General features: G+C 42.3%; 1 protein-coding gene across 2 annotated transcripts; it reads right to left on the bottom strand.

The window, feature by feature from the left end:
* Positions 1–24,107, bottom strand: EXTL2 (exostosin like glycosyltransferase 2). 2 transcript variants are annotated; one of them, XM_013988168.2, is made up of 6 exons: positions 23,318–24,107; positions 22,936–23,100; positions 20,688–20,765; positions 7,790–8,217; positions 6,600–6,670; positions 1–3,758 (listed from the first exon to the last, which is right to left on the bottom strand). In XM_013988168.2, the coding sequence occupies exons 3-6, from the start codon at positions 20,690–20,692 to the stop codon at positions 3,270–3,272; spliced, it is 993 nt and encodes a 330-aa protein (XP_013843622.1). In that variant the 5' UTR covers positions 20,693–20,765; positions 22,936–23,100; positions 23,318–24,107; the 3' UTR covers positions 1–3,269.

The following is a 24,271-nucleotide window of genomic DNA, read 5'->3' as shown; positions in this document are numbered from 1 at the left end:
CTTGCTTCCAAGTTTTTTATTCCTGGGACCAGCAAAGAGTCAGTAATTCATTGCCTATACTCAAGCCCGAGAGCAAAGAAGCACTGCAAAAACTTCTTGAATCTTCCCTGGAATCTTACCTGACAGTTGACTGCCTGTTTGTCAGCCTTCTCAACATGGAGTTCTTAATATAGTCTGAGCCTTTCCAAATCCTGTGGCGCTTGAGAATTTTGTACATGGGCAAAGAAATTAAGAAAATTTTAAATAATATGCAATGCTGGGAAATCTGATGGTAAACAGGAGCTGTCAGATGTGGTAATGTCACAGCTATGGCAATGCTTCTGGGGGCATATAGCAACATGTATTAAAAACCCTAAAAATACTAGATAGATCCAGGTATTGGACTTCTTGAACCTGATTTTAAAGAAATTATTACAGATATGCTCAAAGCTACCTGCTCAAGGCAAGGGCGCTTACCCAGATGTTGTTAGACAATCATAAGAAATTATCAGACAGAATAGCAACATGATTGGTTCTATAAACTATGGTGTATCCATCCAATGAAACACCAAACAAATCATGCTATTGAAATACATGCCTAGGGACTTCCCATTGTGGCTCAGCAAGTTATGAACCTGACATAGTGCCATGAGGACAAAGGTTCCATCCCTGGCCTCACGCAGTGGGTTAAAGATCCCATGTTGTCACAAGTTGTGGTGTTGCCGTGGCTGTGGCGTAGGCTGCAGCTGCATCGAAGGCCTCAGCTGTGGCTCTGATTGGTCCCCTAGTCTGGGAACTTCCATATGCTATGTGTGCGGCTGTAAACAAAGAAAAAAATAAATAAAATATATGCCTCAAAAACAGGAGGAATAGACACAAAAATGTTTGGCCATTGTTAACGTGGCCATTGTTAACTGTTCTGAATATGCCACCATTGCCAGAGTGAATAGGTATTGTTTTAATAACACAAGGAAAGGGACATTTGAAATAAAGAAAACGAGACGAAAATTGCCATGGCTGTGTAGAAACATTGTTATATGGAAACAATTTCCTGAATATCTCACATGATGGGTCCAAGGCCTTTCTAATTCTTGAGAGGTGAGTTTGGAAGAATTAAATGTCCTTGTTGTCAATGACACATCCCAACAGCTTTCTTTTATTGACCATTTCACATACTTATACCATCCAACTTCCTTATTCCTTAAAACAAACCTGATGTAGATATTATTCTCATTTTGGAGGACAAGGACACTGAAGCTCCAAGAGGTTCGGTAAATATGAGATCCAGGAAGGACTGGAGCACAAGTTCTCCGCGGTATATGTAACCCCTAAGCTACGTTGCTTCAGTTCAGTTTTAAGCCTGAGCATCATCTCTTCTCCAAATCTTTTGGAGCAAGAAGAGGTGTGCAGGGAAAAAGAAGTTTTAGTAGAAGTCTAGCCTCAATCAACACAGGAGTCTTTGTACCTTCACTTTGTTTTCATATTTGCTCTACAATGTCGGAAAGATATGATATGAGTAACTTAAGTGATGCTGAATCTAAGTTTAAGAACACAAGATGAGATATAAAATCTGAAAATACTTTCCCACAAGAACAATTTCCCACAGGGAATGTAGCTAATAACACTCCCTTCCTTTGAGCAATATATTAATATTTGGAGATGTGTATAAACACCGACCACCAAAGCTTAATTAACATAGGACATCTGGATGGTGAAAGTTTCTTTGATGTATCTGCCGGTAGACTCTCAAGAGGCCAAAAAATCACTACGAAGGGTCGACAACGCAGATACGTAACACTACGGATTTTTACTGAGGTTGTGAGTTCTATTGGTGGCATACTGTACTTGCATTAAGACCCACACACATGCCAGTGTGAGGGAACATCAACTGGCTAATTGCACAGAGACCTCATTGTTGGACGTTAATCATGATTATTTCCTTAGCTTTGCAACTGTGAGAATATGATGGCATAATGGGGGGGGGGGTAGAACAGGAAGAGGAGAAGGTGGTCGACAGAGGGCTAATTAAGTATTCCTTTAGCGAACAAGGACCACCTACAGATATTGCATGAAACAGATAACCATTTACACAACAGAGAGTGGACCATTTAACAACTAACTGATGCAGACTCCCTGCGGAATTCCTCTGCTATGATTCGGGTCTCTTATTTTTTTCCTGTATGTATGTATATAGGCACGTATGTAATTGAAATTGCATTATGACCTTTGGACTGTTTTTTGTGGGGAGAAGACGTTCCAAATGCAAGAGACTGACTTTGGGTGTATTACACACAGCCCCTGGGTATCTCACAGCATGAGATAACCTATGCTTTTCAAACAATAAAGATCATCTGATACTAAAGGTTTTAACTTCTGCCAGTCCATGCCTAAGGAATTACTCTCTCAGCAGAGTTATTTTATACATGCTTCTTAAACAAGACATACGTTATGTAAAATAGAAGCGTTAACGTACAAAGTCAGACTCAGTGATACGATGCACGACCTGAAACTAGGAACACGTTTACTCCTTGCTGCACACAAGTTGCACATAAAACACATAAGTTGCATTTTTTTTTTTTTTGTGATCCATGCAGTAAATGTTCACAAAAATCAAGCAAACAACTAGACATCCTTCAGCTACTAAAATTAACCCTTCCACTCACAGTAGACTTAACAGAAATAACAACACTGACGGCTGCATCAAAACCATGCTGGGATGAGTTTGTCCTGGAGAGGGTTGGCTGGAAGGACCAAGAGGGAAGTCACAAATTTTCCACTTGTTTTTATATGGGATCTAGGCTCTTCTCTCCTCACATGGCTTTTCCCTATACCACAGGCTTTTGCTAAAGAGGCATTTCAGGCTTCGAGTGAAAACAATCCACCCTTCAATGAAAAAGCTCAGAGATACTTCTCTGTGGTTTCTGATCCTGGAAACAGCTTGCTAAACATCCTTAAGGCAAGTGCCAGGAGTCCAAAAAAAAAAAAAAACACTGCACAGTCTCAGAATGTAAACAATAAAATCGCTGACCAAGGAATTATATCCGTGGGTGAAAACGTTTCACAAGAAGGCCTATCTGGATAACACCAGCTTCTTGGGTTTCATGTATATTTTACATCCTAGAAGCCTTATGCATTTTTTTTTCCCTTTGTAGAGACTTCTGGCGTGGAAAAAAACATTCATGACGTTGCTTAAAAAAAAAAAAATTTAAAAATTAAAAAACCAACCATAGCCTGAAGGAGCTACTCAAATGCTAAGCAGTTCGGAGGTTCGTTTTTGTTTGTTTTTCCTTTCACATTTTACTTTTGTGGTTGGCATATGGAAAACCAAACTGAGAAATCATAATATTGGAGTATCTTAAGGGCATGCTGTCATAGATGTGAACGAGCTTATTAATACAGTAAGACCTCTGCAGAAAGTGCTCGGCTCGATGCCACATTCCGGAATAGCCACCGTTGGTTTCTTTTTCTAAATTGTACATGTTCACAGGTTTCACAAACACTCCTGAGGTCTTCCCAGTGTGCTTGGCGATGAGAAAATTCATGGCGATGTCATCACAGTTCTGTGTTTCATCTAACAAAGCGTGGACGGCGGCAGGTTGCCTCTGAAAGAGGTCAAGGTATTTGCTGTTGAAGAATGACGCTCCAATCAGGACCAGAGAGTAATGGTCACCGTTTCCAAACCCTGGTGTGTGCAGCTCAAAACCTCCGTAACTGTAGACCCCGGAGGCAGTAGCGACATGCTTTCTTGGAACAAATCCTACGATTTGATCAGGAAATTGCTGAAAAGATGGAAAAAGAACAATGAAGTGTGGCATTTCTTTAGAGCTGACATGGCGGAAAAGGCCATGATTTATTGCAGAAAGAATTAAACTGATCTGTCAATGTTATTTATTTTATTCCCGGCGTCTACATCTCAATTTCCTTTAACTCCAGGCAACCTCATAAATCTATGTCCTGGTGACTTGAAAGGTCAAATTCCGTCATAACCCAAATCTCTAACACAATTTTTAACCTTGCAAATATTTTCTGAATTCAAATATTAGCCAAAGTTAACAAATTCTAGTCACTAAAGAGACTGGTTTTTCCGAGTTGGCTGTAAGAAAAGTGGACACATTCATTAAAGGAGAGTAAAAAGATATAATATGATTATTTGGCAAAACTGTTCTAAACTTTTAGGAGTATATAAAATTATAGATCTATGTATATAATTTTACTGTTGATTTTAAACAATGTTACATTTTTATTCCCTTTCAGCTTGAGTGTCTCCTTTTAAAAAATATGAAAATACACACACACACACACACACACACACCACACACACACACACAGTTGACCCTTCAACAATGCAGGGGTTAAGGGCACTGACCCCCAGCATAATGAAAAATTCCCGTCTAATTTTACAGCTGGCCCTCCATTCTGCATCTGCAGATTCAAGCAACTATGGACCATGTAGCACTGTGGTATGTATTTACTGAAAAAAAATCCGAGTAAAAGTGAACCTGTGCAGATCAAACCTGTGTTGTTAAAGGGTCAATATATATAAGGAGATTTGGCAGGATCTTTGAAGAAAAGACAATAGCAAAACAATAACAGTAGGATGAGAGTGACTAAAAATAAAACAAAAATCAAGAGCTCCCATTGTGGCTCATGGCTTAAGGACCCATTGTTTTCTCTGTGAGGATGAGAGTTCGATCCCTGGCCTCACTCAGTGGGTTAAGGGTCCGGTGTTGCCGCAAGCTGAGGCATAGGTTGCAGATGCAGCTTAGACCCTGCATTGCGGTGGCTGTGGCACAGGCCTCAGCTTCAGCTCCCATTGGACCCCTAGCCTGGGAACTTCCACATGCTGCAGGTGGGGCTGTAAAAAGAAAAAAAAAAAATCAGTTAACAAGGAAAACCAGGAAATTATGGAAAAGAGGCATGAACTTAAAAGAGTTAAAAGGTTTAGTTCAATCTCATAACTTGTTTCATGCATCTACTAAACAGACACTAAACTAGGGACACACAAAAATCAGGTTGGGTTAGGGAGTTCCCCAGTGACCAAGTTAAGGATTCAGCATTGTCTAGTTTGATCCCTGGCCCAGGAACTCCCACATGCTATGGGCAGGCATGGCCAAAGAACACACACATCCACACACACAATCGGCTGGGTTGAATCCCATTTCAAAAAACTCATGGTCTGGAACGGGTATGCACAGACAGGCGAACCAGGAATTAGCACACTGAGAAAGCCGTAAATGCAGTTGAGTAGTTCTCATGGGAGCACTGAGGACAAATGACAACTGTTTGCCCAGAGGCAAAGGGGATCATCAGGGGTTGGGGCAAAGGCTGGGGGGCTTCAGAGAGGATGCAGCACTCCACAGTCCAGGAGGATGAAAGACGTTTCACGGAAGACTAGAGGAGGAAAAGGGAGAGCGTTGCGAGAGAGGGGAAGGGCGAGGGCCGAGGCGCAGGTCCACGTCTGCTTTATTCTTGCTTCTTTCCATGCCCCACGTCACCACACGAGGTCAGCACGCATGGCACTGAACTCAGGAGTCAGATTATCGTGGGCGATGGACTGCAATTGTTTTGATATTTTTATGAATAACACTGAAAATTGTATTTATCTGTCTTTAATTATGACTTACTTGGACTGCTCTGATTAACCACAGTTCTCATATTTCCCCCCCAACCCTAATATTTTCACTACCTTGATTTTTTTTTTTAACCTGAAATAGAAATCTCACAGCTGGACGAATGCATTAGAACTTTTTGCCTAAGAAGCTTGTATTTATGGGGCTGGAAAAACAGCTGATATGGAAAAAATGTGTTCATCAGTACACTAGGCATGAAGTTGAAAACGGAAGTTTTGAGAAGGCTGGTCTCTGCAGAGAGCTGTGAGCCTTTACCATTAATAGCTAATGTTACTAGATCCCAAGTCGCCAATTAAGCAGAGCTACTATAGTGTAAATTAGACCATTTACTGGGTAGCACAGTGTTTAATTATTTCACAGGGCAACAGAGTATGTGTGTGCAATTGCAGTTCCAGGTAGTTGTAGGGCAACTTGTAAAAACCAGCAATTATGAATACATATTCAATAGACAAGAGGTGTTTTTATAGAATATTGGGCAATTTATGTCTGTTTATCCCAGCTGGGATTTAAAGGGGAAAAAAACTATCACGATGGTGCACACAGAAGTACTATTAATATTATTAATTTTTAAACAATGGTCTCAGAATCAGAATTCAATTTTGTGGATATAACAAATGCTTCCTTTCAAAGAAAGGTCTATACAATATTAACACAGAAAGACCCTACTTGCTTGAGATACAGGTCTATGGCCTTGTGGCAAGTGTCTCTGGATTTTAGTCTTTGCTCTACCATGTGCTAGATCATTTTCTCATGGTTCTTTGAAAGGCGGTTCTACTTCTCCACAATCTACTGAATGTAAGCCGAACATAGATAAAAGATACCATCACCATCACGTTAGCTCAACTGAGCTCAAGAACTCTGATGACCTTATGACAAATTCATCTACCTTTTAGGAAGCTACCGTCTACACTGGTTTGGGTGACTCCCACATTAAACCGTGCTGACACCAGCGCAGACATTATGAGTTCATAAAGGATATGGTAACATTACCTGCCAAACAGAGAAAGCAAAAACAAGGTCTTGGGCGCTAATTAGCATGTCATCGTCCACCATTAGCACCGCTGAAACGAAAGGAAAACATTTTAAATCAGTTTGGAAATGGAAACAAAACCAGGAAGACGCAGTGGTGGTGGTCTTGGCAGATCTTCAAGGGAAAGATTTTCTGAATGCAATCAGCACATTAGAAAGTGTGTTCTTGGAGTTCCCTCTGTAGCTCAGTGGTGAAAGAACCTGACTAGGATCCATGAGGATGTGGGTTCGATCCCTGGCCTTGCTCAGTGGGCGAACGATCTGGCATTGTGGTCAGCTGTGGCGTGGCCAGCAGCTGTAACTCCAATCCAACCCCTAGCCTGGGAACCTCCATGTGCTATGGGTGTGGCCCTAAAAAGAAAAAAAAAAAAAAAGTGTATTCTTGAAGAGATTTGTCTAGAAGAAAAATTTTTTTGCTTAAATCATAATTGATTTTATAATTTCCTGAGGGGAAATTATCATATAGGTAACATCTATTATCCTAGAAATTCATGAAATAAAACTAAAGATATTTTCTTTTCTTCTCTTTTTTTAGAGCCTCACCAGCAGCATATGGAGGTTCTCAGGCCAGGGTCAAATTGGAGCTGAAGCCACCAGCCTACGCTGCAGCCACTCGGGATCTGAGCCCTGTCTACAACCTCTACACCACCACTCACGGCAACGCCAGATTCTTAACCCACTGAGCAGGGCCAGGGATTGAACCCGCATTCTCATGGATACCAGTCAGATTTGTTTCTGCTGCATCACAATGGGAACTCCCCCAAGGATCTTTTAAATTACACCCTCATATAACTGCTATGAATGGGAGAAAAAGGAGGCGGCAAAAAATTCGGCTTCAGTTCAGTGGCATTTTACCACCTTCCGGTCATGCAATAACATGTAATCATGGCATATTTGCTTTCACAACATTAACCTCTTGTCACTGTTGCATGAGGACAGTCTTCCCAGGAGCTTAGAAGAAACTGTCCTTTCGGTTTTTCAAAATGCTTTCTTTCTTTTTTTTTTTTTTTTCTTTCTTTTGCTTTCTTAGGATTCAATCTCCCTGTGTTCTCCAGACAATGAGGACAAGGAGACAGCCCCAAAGCCACGCACCAGCCCCCAGGTCTGGCCAGCTGCAGCCCTGTCAGGCTAAGAACCCAGCTGCAACTCACCACTGGTTTCCAGTTCAGGAAAGACCTGCAGTCGATTTCTCATCCTGTTTGCTGTCTGCGGTTTGAAGATGACGGGGACAGGGTGAGGCCCTAGGGAATTCCACAGCTCATCCGGCCCCTTCTCCCCGACGTTGTTCCACACCACGATCACTTTGTGCAGGTTCGGTACTGCCTGGTAGTGATTTAAAAGTCTCAGCAGGAGGTCTGTCCTGTTGTACGTCTGCATTATGAGAGTGAAGGAATCCAGCGGGGACTTGCCCTGGGATTTGATCTCCCTTCGCAAAGCGAGCATCTTGTCTTCTTTGATATTAGGAAGCAAAGTGGTCAGAGCCCCAGCCACCAGCAGTAACACAAGGATGACCACCAGGGAGAAACGAAGCACTCGAATCCCCATCACTCTTCCAGGGACTTTGCAGATGTGGTAACACCTGGGGGAGAAACAGAAATTAAATGCGGAATCTTAGCATTCTTACTAGTTACCTCGTTTTGGTTTTAATTTTTTTTTGCCTTTTCTAGGGCTGCTCCCGCGGCATATGGAGGCTCCCAGCTAGGGATGGGATTGGAGCTGTAGCTGCCGGTATACACCACAGCCACAGGGATGTGGAATCTGAGCCTTGTCTGTGACCTACACCACAGCTCAAGGGCCACGCCAGATTCTTAACCCACTGAGTTGAGGCCAGGGATCACACCTGCACCTTCATGGATACTAGTCTGATTTGTTTCTGCTGAGCCACGACGGGAACTCCCTGCTTTTGCTTTTTTCAGGAGAGAGGTTAATCTTCCCTTAGTTGGTTCAAGTTTGGTTCTCCCTCTTTGATAAGGTGATTTGGCCTAAAGAGAAAACATACAGTGAATCTATCTTCCCTCTGAGCCTGCTTGCTGTGAAGGTGCAGCCAAAGACCAGCTACACGCAAACAGCAAGAATTTAGCAATGTCTATTAATGTTTGCTCGTATTTTACTACTCAAAATTTGGAACTGAGAGTGTTTTTCTTAAACACGATTATATTTCTCTTAGTAGTATACTAATCCTTTAAGCAGCTTTATTGCGATACCATTGATACTTAAGAATTATATATATTTAAGGTACACAACTTGATGTTCTGATATATATGTATATACACACACACACTTATATATATGTATGTACTTCAGAATTTTTTTTTTTTTTTTGGTCTTTTTGCCTTTTCTAGGGCTGCTCCCATGGCATATGGAGGTTCCCAGGCTGGGGGTCCAATTGGAGCTGCAGCCGCCGGCCTACGCCAGAGCCACAGCAACACGGGATCTGAGCTGTGTCTGCAACCCACACCACAGCTCACGGCAACGCCAGATCCTTAACCCACTGAGCAAGGCCAGGGATTGAACCCGCAACCTCATGGTTCCTAGTTAGGTTCGTTAACCACTGCGCCACAACGGGAACTCCTATATTTCAGAATATTAACTTTAAACTTCCTTTTTGGTAGTAAACTTGTTTCCAAATAAAATCATAAGCAGAACCCTAATCACCAAAACATACAGTAATGGCAGCAGTAGCAGCAACAATTAAGAGGGTTTATTACTTATTAGGCCTTGTACTATGTGCTTTGCATGTCATGGTATGTGTTAATTTCCTCAAGAAATTCAACAATTACTGAGCACTTGTTCTACCCGGCTGTTTTAAGTTCTGCAAATACACCAATGAACGAGACAGACAAGGTCTCTGCTGTTAGTAGCAGAGGAAACAGAAGCGAGAGACAGACAACAAAATAAATCAACTGGAGGTTAATTTAGGATAGCGGTACTGAAGAGGAGAAATCAGAGTGACATGATAAGCAAGGGCCATATTATGGGGGATCGGGTCGGACTGAGTAAGGGGTCTGGATTTTATTCTAAGGGCGATGGGAAGCCACTGGAGGGTTTTGACCAGGGAAGTGACTGAATCTTGTTTATCTTTGACTATTATGCTTATCTCCATTTCAAAGCTTGGAGGCTTACAGAGGTTAAATAACATTCTCAAGATTCCGAAGCAACTTAAGGAACGGATCTAGGATTAATTTCCAGGAAGAACTGCTGCCAGAGCCCAGGCGTTCATCACCATGCGCTGGGGAGTCCACTGCCAGAGTCCACCCAGGTTGCGCAGAGGTAGGGCTCTTGTGCTTCCAAAGTGCCCGCTCTCATGGCACAGGAGGATTGTCATCAGCCATGTGCCCTACTGTTCCTCACTGTACCTACAGGAGCTGCCCGAGAATGGCTGCAGAGAGGTAAGTGAACAAATACTGATGCATGTGCCCTAGAGATTCATTGCTCAAAAATTTTCATCTGTGAGTTCCCACTGTGGCGCAACAGAAACAAACCTGACTACCATCCATGAGGAGGCAGGTTCGATCCCTGGCCCTGCTCAGTGGGTTTAAGGATCTGGTGTTGCTGTGAGCTGTGGTGTAGGTTGTAGACACAGTTCAAATCTGTTGTTGCTGTGGCTGTGGCATAGGCCGGCAGCTGCAGCTCAGATTGGACCCCTACCCTGGGACCTTCCATATGCCCGAGGTTCAGCTCTTAAAAAAAAAAAAAAATTCATCTGATCAACACTCTCAGTGACAAATGTAAGGAAAGGTTAAATCATATACAGTTTAACCGAGAGCCAGAACTCTGATTTCTTGGCTTCCAGAACAGTTTCATTATCACCTCTACTGGCTCCTTCTAGAATACAGTTGGCTTTCAATTGTTGCTGTTTTGTGTTTTTTTTTTTTTTTAAATATAATTCTTCTATTTCTGCATTTGATTTACCTACTTTACTTACTCCTCCACAAGCCTCCACAAGCTTTTTAGCTATGTCCTTATTTTGTATTGTGGCAGCTGAGCCTTTGTATACATCTCAGCACTTTTCCTGGGTCGATTCTACTACTCTATTCAAGTAGAAAAGACTGAAATGAGGAAGAAGAATGTTCAAAGAAAGTACTTATCGGAAGACTGAAAACAAAACTCAACCAAGAGTTTCTAAACACTTAAAAATATCTTTAAGAAAAAAAAAATCTCTTAGAACCAGAAAGAATGAGGATGTTACTCTTGAGGACTTTTCTTTTTTGGCCACACCTGGGGAATACGGAAGTTCCCAGACCAGGGATTGAACCTGTGTTGCTGCAGAGACAATACCGGATCCTTAACCTGCTGTACCGCAGCAGGAACTCCTATTCTTGATGACTTTAATTGATTTCTAGTCTATCCACTCTTACTATTTCTGATACAATTTTTCTTCTCAGGCTACACAATGGACAGATATTCTTATCTATTTCTTAATATAGACAAATATGATAAAGCAGAAAAGACGGTTTACTTTGGTTTCCTTCATGGAAAAGTGCACTGTGTGTATATGCGTATGTATGCATATAAATATATAATATATATAAAATATACATATTATAAATATATAATATATATAAAATATACATATTATATATATATATAGGCTCTTGATTTTGCACCTTGTGTTTAAGTTGGGCTGTTGCATCTAGGCCATTGTTCTATAGGCAATCCTAAGACTACTGGAGTCCAAATTCCCCCTTCTAACAGATGAGATTCCAAACAAAATCTCACGCCACTATTCAAATAATGTCGAATTAATCTTCTGTTTCTCATCGAGGAGACGTGGCAATGGTGGAGTTAAAGTGACAATCACGTCCCCTGATCTTGTTTCATGGTGTGAGGCAGACACCATTTTTTTCTTTATCTAGTTCAGCAAGGACACAAAAAGTCCATATAGACTCTGCCTTTAACGCCTCCCTTTGAGGTTCCTGAGTGGGGCCTGGAGAATTGCAAGGCAGGCAGGGGAACACTCTCCGGGCGTGCTAATGCCCTGAGGCATGAGCAAGCAAAGGAAAAGCTTCTTCATAAGGACGAGGGAATGGTCACGGCCATGTGGCAGCTCTCACTTTTCGAAAGTCCAGATGAAAAGCAACGTTTCCTGGTAGTAATCTTTTCGGGGCGCTTTCAATGATATTCTCCCCTGGACTTTCTCTGCAGCCTGTTCTGTTACGAAAAGCAATTTTGTGTTTCCACTTTGATCACAGCCTCATTCTAAGATATGAATACAACGAATTATTTTTGAAGTAACCTCAGCTTTACCGTGATTACTTTTCAAGGGCAGTAATTTAAGGCTGGAGAGTACAGTGGTTTCATCGTGTACACCCTGTGACCAAAACAACACATACTGTCACTGTGGTAAACCAAAGAGAAACCATTGTGAATTGCTAATCTCGGTTCAAAACCCTCGAAAATTTTTTTTTTTTTTTGCTATTTCTTTGGGCCGCTCCCACGGCATATGGAGGTTCCCAGGCTAGGGGTCCAATCGGAGCTGTAGCCACTGGCCTATGCCAGAGCCACAGCAACTCGGATCTGAGCCGCGTCTGCAACCTACACCACAGCTCCCGGCAACGCCGGATCCTTAACCCACTGAGCAAGGGCAGGGACCGAACCCGCAACCTCATGGTTCCTAGTCGGATTCGTTAACCACTGCGCCACGACGGGAACTCCTGATTAAGATCTTTATGTTCATATTCTACAGATGAGTGGGAAGAACATATTGGAAAACTTCCACTGCAATGTCTTTGGTCTCTAAAGCAAACACTGATAACTACCTGGCAGCTTTAATGGAGAAAAAGTAATGAAAAGTCATCTCTATAGCCTACTACATATATACGTTGTCAAAGATAATCAGGAATGCCTGTTTCTGTTTTATCTGTTTTTATTTTTATGAATTTTTATTTATTTTTATGTTTTTAGGGCCACTCCTGCAGCAGATGGATTTTTATTTATTTTATTTTTTTAGGGCCACTCCGCAGCATATGGATTCCCAGGCTAGAGGTGAATCAGAGCTGTAGCGCTGGCCTATGCCACTGCCACAGCAACGCAGGATTCCCAGGCGAGGGGTCGAATGGAGCTGCCAAAATGATGACCTACACCACAGCCACAGCCATGCCAGATCCTTAACCCATGAGTGAGGCCAGGGATGGAGCCCACATCCTCATGGATCCTGGTGGGTTTGTTTCCACTGAGCCACAAGGGGAATGCCTTGTCTATATTTTTAAGAGGGAGTGTCCCTCCATGTCCTCCACAACGACTTCCTCTTTCAGATAGCTTCTAATCTCCTATTTTAACTGTATCAAAAATGTCTGGGAGATATGAATAATTTACATCTTCAGAAAGACAGTGTAAATATTTCATGTCTTAAATGATGCAGCCCAATAAAATTACGTGAAATTTGCAGTCTATCTGGAAAAGCAAGAAGAGCAAGAACGGTATAGGCTGCAGTGCAAGTGGTGTCTCTGTCCTGTGAGAAGAGCTGAAGTCTGGAAGGCGATTGCAGGCCCACTGGAAAGCGCCTGAGAACAGTTTGGAGAATACGGATGACTTCATAGCTCTCTGGCTTCAGGGTGTAGCTTTCTTTCGTTCCTCATCTAGACAAAAGCCTATATCGTCTAACTCATTGCTTTGAACTTTGAATGGGGGATGTGACAAAGAATACATCTGCAAAACCTACATCTTACTTAGAACCAAGCATGAAAATTATTTAAGTTGAAATTATGTCTGTGTACATTCCCTGGCACCCTACCTCATTCCAAAAAGGATCTGATAGCTTTTAGTCTATTCTCTTTCTAACCCCTTTCCATGACGGGAGCAGATCAAATACGGCCTGACGTAACACAGCAAATGTCAGCAAAACCAAACAAAAATTCTTTTTCTCCTAACCTGAAAAATCAAAGATCCTCAAATGATACTTTTTTGCACATATGTTAATTAGCTCTTCATGGGTAGAGGGCCCATCATTTTAGTTATTTTGATATTGTTATTTCACGTTTTATAGACCAGGGATTTTCAACCAGGGACGATTTTGCTCTCTGGGGGATATTTGGCAAAGTCTGGAGACTTTTTTTTTTGTCTTTTTAGGACCGCACCTGCAGCATATGGATTCCCAAGCTAGAGGTCGAATCAGAGCTGTAGCTGCTGGCCTATGCCAGTCATAGCACTTTAACCTACCAAGCGAGGCCAGGGATCGAACCTGCGTCCTCATGGATGCTAATCAGATTCATTTCTGCTTAGCCATGCCAGGAATCCCTGGAGACATTTTTGATTGTCGTGATTGCAATCTGGTGTGGGAGATGCCAGGGTTGCCACTATATGTTCCACGATGGAAAGGATGGCCCCCAGAGCCAAGAATTATCCAGCCCAATGTGCCAATAATGCCGAGGTTGAGAAGCTCTGCTCCACATATATTTTACCTTGAACGAGAGTGGGATGGACTGCTAGCCAGGTGGCCTCTGAAATCTTCACTGTTATTCAAACAACGAGGGATAAAGTAATGTCTCCAAAATGGCCCCAATATTCATATGCCTTATTATATAAAAGCATAAACTCAGAAAACTGAGAGCTCAGAGCCCTTCTAAGCCAACTTCCTTGCTTCACAGATAAAGAACTCGAGGTGCAGGCATAAGGAATTTGCCTGAACTCCTGCAGCTGCATGCAGCTAACCAGCAGCAGAGCCAGAGCAAGAACCTGATGGCACGGAGTCCATGACTCCTTCCACTGTATTATGGTCAATTCTGCAAGGATGTGTCAACCTGTCAGATAATGTAAACAGTCATATAGGTATGAGTTTTTTATTAATTTTTTACTTTATTAAGATTTATTTCACATAGCATAAATTTCACCCATTTAAAGTATACAACTCAGTAGCTTTTAGCGTATTTACTGAATTGTGCAACCAAATCTAATTTTACAACATTTTTAACACTCTAGAAAGAAACCTCAGACCTATTCATTAGCAGTGGCTTCCTCATTCCCGTTTCTTCTCACTTTCCACCCCAGTGTTCAGCAAACACTAATCTTCTCTCCGTCTCCATAGATTTGCCTATTCTGAACATTTCACAGAAATGGAATCACACATTATGTGGCTTTTGTGTCTGGCTTCTTTCACTTAGCACAATGTCTTCAAGGTTCATCCATGTCATAGAATATATGTATCAGCACCTCATTCTTTTCTTTAATTGCTAAATAACATTCTATTGTACAGCTACACCACATTTTATTTATCTGTTCATCAGTTGCTGGACATGTGGGTTGCCTCCACATTTTGCTCTCACGAAAAATACTGTTATGAAAATTCACATACAAGTTTTTTATTTAAACATGTTTTCATTTCAGTTGCTGGACATGTGGCTTGCTTCCACATTTTGCTCTCACAAATGATACTGTTATGAAAATTCATGTACCAGTTTTTTTATCTAAACATATGTTTTCATTTCACTTGGGTATATACCTAGGAGTGGAATGGCTGGGTCACTCTATCAGAATTTTTAAATATCTGAGAATTGAGGTAGCTTTTGGAAAAGCAATTTATTTGACGTTTTAAGGAATTTTCTAAAATGTGGACATAAGACAGAGTAGGAAAGCAAATAATACAATGAAGCAACAGTTGCAAATTCTCTAATGCCTGCATGTTTTTAAAGGGACTAGGCACTTTGAATTTTCAAACACCTGCTTTTCAGCTACTTACTACATCATCTATCAAAGTTCCTTAGAAGGACCACTGTTGAATGAAGAATTCTTTTCTCCAGGCTAGTTCTTACAGAAGGAAAAGCAATAATTATCTGGACAAAAGCTGAAAACAAATAGCCAGAGCATAGCATGAACAAAGATTAGTTATGTCCTCTGACTCATAAGGTAGAAAAGCAATGAGCAGCGTCACGTCAAACACTGAGAAGCTGTCATTTTCATTTTAATGCCACAGATGGTGGAAGAATAATAACCATTCTGCCATTTCACTACCAGATCTGCCTCATATTGTACAGAACTGTCTTCTCCTCTGGCTCATTAGCTAAAATATGGGCTTGCCTCCAAACTGATGATTGTAGTATTATAGATGCTCAGAAAGACGCCCTCAGCTGCCATGAGATTTAAAACATTCCAGGGTGGAAACGGGATAATTCTGCATCTGGGCCTCTCTTCAATGAAGATGCAAGAGTCAGAAGAGGCAACCTTGTGCCCACGCACCTGCTGCGCAGTTTCTGGCCAGGGTTCCAGGACGTAAATAACAAACACTGTTCAGACAGAGCCAAAGGCGCATGTGGTACCCAATTCCGAAAGGACTTTCCTCTTCCGGGACCTGCAGGGCTCCCTGTGACGGTACTTGCTCTCTTCTCCAGCACAAAGCCCTTCCCTCTCTCCGCCTGGGACCCTCCTATTCCCTTTCCTCCTCTTTCCCCCTCCCCAGTCTTTTTCAAGCATCCCCTCCGCTCGCTCGGGATGTTTCTCTCGCCACCCTCCATCCTCAGTGCTCCCGGAAACTGGCAACACAGTACTGTGAGACTTGGTTTCCCGGTATTCCGACCATTGATGTTTGCACCTCCAGCTCCTTTTGGAGTCTGACAGTAGCTTGAGGGCTGTTTCTGTTAGTCTTTGTAATCCACTGTAGTCCACTGGCCATTTTTTAAGAGCTTACAACTCTCTGTGGTTGAAAGGAGTGAGGAAATCTATGCTTAGGGGGTCTTCAACTTCACAATGAATAAGAAATACCCAAACTTTAAAAGAATAAACTCAAATTCAGGCATCGTTAATTTTAATTTTATGACCGCACCCACGGCACATGGACGTTCCTGGGCCAGACACTGAATCTGACCTGCAGCTGTGACCTGTGCGCTACACCTGCAGGAATGCCAGATCCTTTGACCCACTGGGCTGGCAGAGGAGCAAACCAAGTGCCTCTGCAGTGATCCCAACCTGTGGCATATGGAAGTTCCCAGGCTAGGGGTCAAATCAGAGCCTCAGCTGCAGGCCTACGCCACAGTCGCAGCAATGCCAGATTCTTAACCCACTGAGCGGGGCCAGGGATTGAACCCATGTTCGCATGGATACTACTTGAATTCGTAACCCACTGAGCCACAACGGGAACTCTCGTAGTCAGATTCTTAACCCACTGTGCTACAGTAGGAACTCCAAGACCCAGTGAAGCCTTGACAGTACTCAAGAAACCAACCATTCCTTCTATTAAAGACCTGGATTATCCCGCATCTGGGGACGAGGAGAGCAAGTCATGACATGTCGTCTCAAGCTCAGGCCACACAAGCCACCTTTCTACTCTTAGTTCTGTGGCCGAACTACTTAATAAGAGATGTCCTAGAACTCTGATTCTTCCAAAGATATTCTGCATTAAAATATGTTTGAATATCCCTGATTCTATGGAAGCACTTGGAGAATGAACTGGTTTGCTATGGGAGAAAATCATCCCTTATTAGATACAATCATCCTTGTGAATTCTGGCAACAATAACCAGAAGCTGTGTTCATTTTATTATTATTATTTTTTTTGCGGTTGTTGTTTTTGGCCTCTCTGAGGCATGTGGAGTTACCAGGCCAGGGATCAGATCCAAGCTGCAGGTACAGCCACGCTAGATCCTTAACCCACTGTGCTAGGCCGGGGATTGAACCTGTGTCCCACCTCTCCCAAGATGCTGTCAATCCCACTGCACCACAGCCAGAACTCCAGAAGCTATGTTCTTAATCTGGCAGCATATATGATTTCAACAGACAGATGATAAAATCTTATCTAGTTAAGAAATGAGCGTTTAGTTGTGTCCAGAAACTGACAAAACCTACAGAGACTTCGGACAACTGGCAGAAACAGAAAACAAAGTCGGAACGCTGCCCGCCCAAGTCAGTTCACTACTGCTTAGAATAAGCCTCTTCCCGGAAATTTTTAAGCAGCACATGCTAGAATTTACTTCACTGCAAAATACAGAATGTCAAAAATAGTACATGAAAGGTCACTTTTCTTTATGAGTCTTGCCAGGTGCTAGACAGTATTCTAAGAAGAGTTTTTGCCTTGTATTTTCCCGTATTCAGGAAATTCATTCTTTTCACTGTTATTTTAGAAATGCCATACAGCTCTTCTCATTTTCAACCAATGCTATCCTCTCCTTTGTAAATGAATTCTCCTTACGTATCCCCCTAAAGACCTATCTTTTTTTTTTTTTTTTTTTTTTTTTTTTTTTTTTTTTTATGGTTGCACCTGTGGCATATGGAAGTTCCTGGGCTAGGGGATGAATCAGAGCTGCACCTGCAAGTTTACACCACAGCCACAGCAACACCAGATCCAAGCTGAATCTGTGACCTATGCTGCAACTTGCAGCAACGCTGGATCCCTAACCCACTGAGCAAGGCTATGGATCGAACCTGCATCCTCAGAGACACTATGTCAGGTTCTTAGCCTGCTGAGCCACAATGGGAACTCCTATTTTTTTATGGTTCTTAGCTCCCAGTACTTTTTTTCACAAATCTAGATACATCAACATAAGTTATTTTGTGTTAATAATATTGTTTATTTAGGAATAAGAAAGGCAGTAATGGAATAGACTTACCAAATAATAAAAAGGTCCACATAGTGTCACAGATTCATCTTGTGACCTTCCTGTGTTAATGATCACTTGCTGAGGCAGTGATCTGAAAGGATCTTCGGATGCCTATAATCTGGATCTACTCTGCCACGGACCCGCTCTCAGGGTTAAAGTGATTCATACTTTCTACTGACAGTACAACTGGTTACAACACACACATGAGCATCCACAGCCAATGTAAATCCTGTCATTAGAAGACTTGGGACCACCCTTACTACATTTCGAGACTATCGTTCTGAAACAGAATTGCTAAACTATATTGATAAATAGCTACAGCTACTACAATACCATATTTGAAAAGTAGAAGCTGCTGCAACAGGTCACGTCTCGCTGTGAGCTATAAGGAAAGACTTTCTGTACTGGTCCCACTAAAGATCAAGTCCTCCTCTTGGCAGCCGGGCTGGGTGAGCCATTTCTTTACAGGTAAATTGGGTTTGAATAAATACCAAGGGCAGCATTTACCACATGGAGAGCAGATGCTAAGTACCTGTGTCTCCACCTCCCTCCCCAATCTCACCTGTTATCAGCAGCAAAGGATGCTCCTCAGTCCTGGCATATTTCTCCCCCTCCTAAGCAAGCATCCTTACAAAGTGTCACATTGTTTCTCAATACTTCTCAGACAGCTATTCTCATTAGCTAGATTTGCTTTATCATCATTGATCGAAGAGGCAATAGCATAAACATTATGCATGAAGTCTTCTTAAAGCACTGCCTCCTTCCACCCAGCTATTTCTTACTGAGACAGTGAGGTCCCCTCCACCTTCAGAGTGCACAGATCTGAACTACGCTAGATAAAAGTTCCTCCTAGCCATGCATCTTTCTCCTGGAATTGCCAATTAATTGTAGCTATTATGATGACAATGACAGTGATGATGTTTGCAGATGACCAAACTTATGGGCATATGTCGGGGGCAGGAGTAGGAATGGCTTTTTTCTAAGAGGAACATCCCCCCTTATAAGGATCCAAAGAGTCAAAGCCTCCTGAGAAGAAAGCCTAGAAATAGAAAAGCATTTTTAGCTTAGTACAGTGCCTTGCAAAATTAGTTCCAGAAATGGGTCAAAAAGAATCCAAGTACATCTGCAAATATATTACTGTTACGCTGATACTGCAGCGTTTCATTTGACCTGCTCTCTGTTTCAGTCACAGGACGATGGAGGGGAGGCAAGACTATTGGGCACCAGATCCCTGGACCATTCTATGGAGCCCTCTCCCTTTTAGGCAGTACTGGTTTCCAGCAATTCAGTCACATGCCCAAATCCCTCTCTAAGAGAAAAAGATTTCGTATGTATGAATTATGATTTGTAAAGAGTTTTGGATATCAAAATTAACAGGGAAATGATAGCAATTCATCTGAGCTTCCTGATTGTATCTGAGGAAGGTCAGAATATCCAGGGTAGAATTCAGCCAGTCCACAGACCTTCCTAGATGCTTACACGTGTCCAGCACTGTCAGACGCTAGGAACCGTAATGAGCAAGCTCACCAATTTTGCCCCCAGGAAGCTTAGCAATGAAAGCTGTCAGACCTCTTCTCTCTTTCTGTCATTACCTAACCTCTCAAATCGGTGATGTTTCAAACCTTTAGAGAGGCGGGAATTAAAATATATCCACCCCATTTAGTAGATGGGATAGCTGAGACTTGAATATGAAATGACTTTTCCTGAGCACAGAGAGAGGGGTGGGTTTGAACAAACTCCCGACTCTCACACTTGACCTGCTTTGTATCTGCAGTATCTTTTGCATAGTCTCTGTTTTCAGCTTTGTTCTTGTCTATGAGAGTATTTCAACTCTGGAGGTATTGACGTCATTCTGTGATCTGGACTACTATTTCAATGGATAAGATCAAAAGAGACATTACTGTATTTTCTCACAGACTCTGGTTCAAGTGAAAAGTCCTCTTTCCAAAGGAACAAAAATCCCTTTGTAGGAAACAATTTTTCTCAGATAAAAATACCGGTACTTCATTTATATCCATAGTAGCATTATTCACAACAGTCAAAAGGTTGGAAGCAACCCAAATGTCCATGGACAGATGAATGGATAAACAAAATGTGGTAGAGACATACAATGGAATATTATTCAGCCGTTAAAAGGAAGAAAAAGAAGGAAATTCTGATACTTGGTACAACATGGATGGACTTTGAGGACATCATGCCCAGTGAAATAAGCCAGTTTACAAAAGGACAAATATTCTACGATTTCACTTACATGAGGAATCTAGAGTAGTCAAAATAATAGTAACAGAAAGTAAAATGGTGGTTGCCGGGGGTTTGGGGAACAGAGAAATAGAGTTGTTGTTTAATGGTTATAGACTCTCAGTTTTGCAGGATGAAAAAGTTCTCCAGATTGGCTGCTCAACAATGTAAATACATTTAACACTATGAGCTATACACTTAAAAATGGTTAAGATGGCAGATATTAGCTATATTTTACCCCAGTTTTTAAAAAATAAACAACAACAACAACAACAACTGGTACTTACCTCATTATGGTAAAGTTTTAATTTAAAAATTTTTTTCTTTATGGCTTCAGTAATTCATAGGAACAGGCTCTCTTGGCACTATTAAGGAAAATCAGAAAATTTTTGTGATGTTTTTGTCAACCAGCAGGAAATTTTTTAAAAATGAATTTTTATGCTATTGGCCATAGGCTTTGAATTATTTTTAGAAATTAAAATTTGCTATAATGTGTACTAAAAATTACATTTAGGCAATTAGGTAGATAACAGCTTCCTGTGAAGTTGGTACCAACACTGCTATATTTTTGTTTTTCTCTTTCTCTTAAGTATCCGGAAGTAGAAGAAACTCACACAATCCCGATAATCTAATGTGTTTACACATGTGAAACCAGAACATATATGCCATGGGGTAAGACCTCTTATGCATTAGCAACCTGCACTTGTATTCAATTTCTAGATGCTTTTTAGCATCTGTAGTTTTATCTACCATCAAAACCTCTTTTTTTCACTAAAGGTTCATAGGGCATTCAATTTGAAGTACTAAAAATCCACAGGGTCTAAAATAGGATTGCAGATAAATGTGAGGATTGATTACTGAGGAATGACAAATGGCATCCTTCTTATTCCCTACTGACTATTGGAACTGGAACCTTGAACCCAAGGAGCTGGAACTTTGGCTGGAGACGAGCTTCTGCCCCTTCATCTTCTCTGCTTTCATTTCTCACAGCCCTTAATCGCACATCTAAAAGGCTGAGTTTTTTCCCCCATATAGTTTGCATAGTTACCCTAATGCAGATATATAGATAGATAGATACATATTTCTATTATGTAATCTTATAAACCCACTGAATCTTATATCATATGAAGGAATTCAGAACTGATTGGAGACTTGTAGGATACTGCAGCTGTAATGACCACCTGCATACAGCTGAAGAATCATTTTTGATTTTCCCAAATCATATTCTTTCATGATACATGTTATGGAAGGGGCAAAAGGAAGGCTTAACATGTATCTAAACTCGAGTGACAGTTGTTCCTCCCTGCTACATCAAAAGCACTCTTGTGCACATCTTAAATATTATGCAGTTCTAAAATCCTGGCCTGATTTGCCCTCTCCTCACATCTAGCTTCTTTCCATAAAATTCCTCCAGGGAAAGAACCTTGACTTGTCAGGTTTTGTAACCCACTTCCCTTCCCCCACCTCTGCCCAGCACAGAGCCTAGTACATGGTAGATGTTCACTGAATGACTGTTGAATGAATGAAAGAAAGTAACTTTAGCTTTGATATGACAATACATATTGGTTAACATATATGGGGCAATCATTTCAAGAAGATAAAAGAAGTGAGACACATCAAACATTTTCCACTCAGAGAACTTTTCGTGATTTAAAGTGTCCAATTACCATTTCTAGTAAAATGCTTTTCGTATTGCAGTTGGTAATTTTGCCACTTAAGGATGAAAGATGTGAAGTGGCATTGCCGCCTTTTGAAAGAAGGCCCTCATGGGAATAGCTATCTTATATTTTGGGGGTGAGGAGTGGGGACTTAGGAGTCCCAGGACCAATACAACTGAAATTAAACTTCAATTTTTCCAACTTATTTAAAAGCTATTATGAAAAAGGGTATTGCAGATTTCTCTATAAACCAGCTGAGCAATTTCTCATCCAAAGCAATATAAGATAAAATGCAGAATTTATCTTCAAAGGCAGAATACAAAAACACAAGCTCAAATTCCAGCTGACCTTGATGAGTTAAGGGAACGCTGCAAATCAGTTGCTGACATTTAGTTACTTCCATATACCCTCACCTCCCCCCCCCCAGCAAAGTTACATCATATTGAAATAAAGCAGCTTTGGAGAAAAACTCAATTGCCATGGAAATATTTATCTTGAACCCAGTTTGTACCCACTGATGTTTCCCTGGCAGTGCAGTTGAATAAAATTCAGTCTATGGCTAATATAAAAGCTTCCTAAAAATATAAATAAATGCTACTAATTGAAAATATTTCTTTAAGTTAAAATAATGAAATATATGCCTAGAAAGGCAAAGTACTCTTTCCAGAACTTAATTTCTGGAATCTAGCTGTTTTTATAAAGCAGTTTTAATTAACATGGACATTTAAAAAAAATTGCAGAGTACATAAATTATGTTTTTAAAAATAAAACCACCTAATCACCACCCCACATACTCACAAAGTTCCAAGGAGAGCAAAACACATATATGCTCACTGCAGAACATTTTTAACATGAGAGCATTTTGGTATTTCCTTACCTCGAGTGCAGAAGATTGCAGTGGGACCAGCCGATTTATTTGCTTGCAGCTTGGTGATCATAAAACGGAAGGGGCGTCTCGCTTGCTCATTTTTTGTTTTTTTCCAAACCCAGTAGCGTGCAAGGACTTGGCGTCACTCGCTGGATGGATAACCTGGATGAAACGCTGACCGCAAAGAGAGAGCCTGAAGCAGGGGGCCGTCCCGGGCGGCCACCCCTCCCTTTCGGTGACGCTCCACTTCCTGTTAGACTATAAGGCTGTTCCCAAGAAGCTCGGTTTTGTAGTTTCCAGCCCACCTCCAAAAGCCGGTCGTCCTTTATCCCCATTTCTCCCCCAAGACAACACCTTGTACTCATTCAGGTGATGGACCACCTGACCTTACCCAAGCAATTTCCCGGAAAGACGCCCGAAGACGAGTTCCAACGACCGTGGGTGCCCAGGACAGGCCCGTCGGGCTAGCCTCCCCGAGCTCCGCACGTCCCTGCGTCCCACCAAAGAGCCTGTTTTTCCTGCACTTCCTCGCGATGGGCAGTGGGGTTCTGACGAGCGTTAGAGCCGCGACTGCGGCCTCCGGGATGACCTGGAAGTGAAGGGGACGTGTAGGAACTCGAGTTTTGGGTTATCTGCGGATTGAGAATTGTCGTGGAAGCAATGCCTTAACCAAACCTGCATTCCAACCCAGTCTCGTCGGCGCTCCTTTTAAAGGGTTCTCTTAAATACATTTAAAATTCTTTCGGAAGACCTTTATTGATTGCCTCCAGCGTGGCAGTACGGAGAGGTCAGGCGCTGTTTTCGGGGGGCGGGGCGGGGTGGATTGTTAGGATGTGGGTGTCCAGGGTTCACCCAGCAAAACCATCATTTGCGCTTCCTGTGGAGTGAAGGCGAGAGAACGTGCGGCCTAGGTTCTTAAGCACTGCTGCCCAGGGCATCAGGTCTTAATGATAACAGGGGTAAGGGCGAAAGGGCTGGCGCTGGACGCCAGCGCATCCGGGAACATCGGCGGTAGGCGGTCAGGGTGGACGAGTGCGGGCTCTCAACTTCCCACCCAGCCCAGGCCGTGAGAGGGCCAGCTCAGGACTTTCCTCCTCAGTCCAGGTGGCGGGACTCCACCCCAGGTCGGCCCTTTGGAACACCGAGTCGTTGCAACCACCTTTAACTCGCAGAAAAACCCGCGCAGCCCCGCCCCCTGTCGTAAGCCCCGCCCCACCGCGCAAGTCCCGCCCTCGGCCCCGCCTTCCCCCTTTCCCGTCCCAGGACGCGTTGCGCGGCCCGGGCCGGAAGTCGGCGGGTTCCCGGGTGTGTGTGTCTGAGTCTGTGTCTGAGTCTGTGTCTGGAA

This window comes from Sus scrofa, chromosome 4 (genome assembly GCF_000003025.6).
Source record: "Sus scrofa isolate TJ Tabasco breed Duroc chromosome 4, Sscrofa11.1, whole genome shotgun sequence".
Classification (NCBI taxonomy): domain Eukaryota; kingdom Metazoa; phylum Chordata; class Mammalia; order Artiodactyla; family Suidae; genus Sus; species Sus scrofa.
The sequence above is the reverse complement of the archived record's forward strand: the minus strand, read 5'-3'. Positions and strand labels throughout refer to the sequence as shown.